Source organism: Phytophthora parasitica, assembly GCF_000247585.1.
Source record: "Phytophthora parasitica INRA-310 unplaced genomic scaffold supercont2.81, whole genome shotgun sequence".
NCBI classification, from domain to species: domain Eukaryota; phylum Oomycota; class Peronosporomycetes; order Peronosporales; family Peronosporaceae; genus Phytophthora; species Phytophthora nicotianae.
In genome coordinates, this window is record NW_008649067.1 from 159,438 (window position 1) to 160,630 (window position 1,193).

The window sequence follows — 1,193 nt, forward strand, 5'->3', positions numbered from 1 at the left end:
TGATGACCATCAAGAGCTGTTTTGAAGGTGGTACTTCGAAGTATTGGCACACGTAGCAGTCAATAACATCCAACTTGAATTCCAAGGGCAGACAAGGCACCGCTCGACTTTTACGGGATTCATTCTCTCCATAAGCGCTCTAACCAACGAGACCAACATCGGAAAATCGACACCATTGCGCTCTTCTCTCTATCATCGCCACCTTCATTATCACATCTTGTACCAAGTGGTGCATTCGAGATGCCAACGCAAAACGCCGACTCGAGTGACAAGATACCTACTGTCAATGAATTCGGACAACCCGCCGGGTTCGCCATGGAAGACTGGACTCCACCTCCGTTCCCACCTCACGAGACCCTAGTAGGCCGCTACTGCCAGCTCGAGCCGCTGCGTGCTGATCGACACGCTAAAGACTTCTGGGATGCCCAGTCCGACGACCCCAAAGGCGCTAGCTGGACGTATATGATCAACGGACCATTTAAGGACTTCGACGAGTTCGAAGCGTACTGCTTAAGCACCGAGAAGGCTCGTGAGCCACAAATCTACGCCATCGTTGTGAACGGACGTGCCGTGGGAATGATCGCATACATGCGCGTCGATCCGTGTAACGGGGTGATGGAAGTTGGGCGTATCTACTATACATCAAGGATGCAAAAGACCCCCGCTGGTGCCGAGGCAATGTATCTGCTAGCCGCCAACGCCTTCAAACTGGGTTATCGCCGGTATGAGTGGAAGTGCGACAGCTGCAACATTCCGTCTCGCAATGCTGCAACTCGGTTCGGGTTCACATACGAAGGACTGTTTCGCCAAGCGATCGTCTACAAAGGCCGCAACCGCGACACGACTTGGTTCTCGATCACTGATGGCGACTGGAATGGCGGGTTGAAGGATGCGTACCAGCGTTGGCTGGCGTCGAGCAATTTTGACGAGAAGGGCCAGCAGAAGCTTAAGTTGTCGGATCTCACGTCACCATTTGTGCACGCTAGACCGTAACGGTGATCATCGATCCCGATGTAACACAACAGGGAATGAAGCTCGCCATTCGAATGTGGTGTCTTGCAAGAAATAAACGTGCAAAACTTGTTTTTTTTACATCGACATCCTTACTATTTCGATTTGCTGTTTGAGAAGTGCTAGCAAGCTGGCAATGTGGTAGTGAAGTGGCCTAGTTCATTATCGTACCGCTTTCACTC

The 1,193-nt window shown here is 51.4% G+C and overlaps 1 protein-coding gene across 1 annotated transcript; it reads left to right on the forward strand.

Moving 5' to 3' along the window:
• Nucleotides 1-8: 8 nt before the first annotated feature.
• Nucleotides 9-1,124, forward strand: PPTG_18189 (hypothetical protein). Its single transcript, XM_008916304.1, has one exon. The coding sequence runs from the start codon at nucleotides 241-243 to the stop codon at nucleotides 991-993; it is 753 nt and encodes a 250-aa protein (XP_008914552.1). The 5' UTR covers nucleotides 9-240; the 3' UTR covers nucleotides 994-1,124.
• Nucleotides 1,125-1,193: the final 69 nt, after the last annotated feature.

Coding starts and splice junctions, on each gene's coding strand:
- PPTG_18189 (XM_008916304.1), top strand. CDS start 241: ATGCCAACGCAAAACGCCGACTCGAGTGACAAGATACCTACTGTCAAT.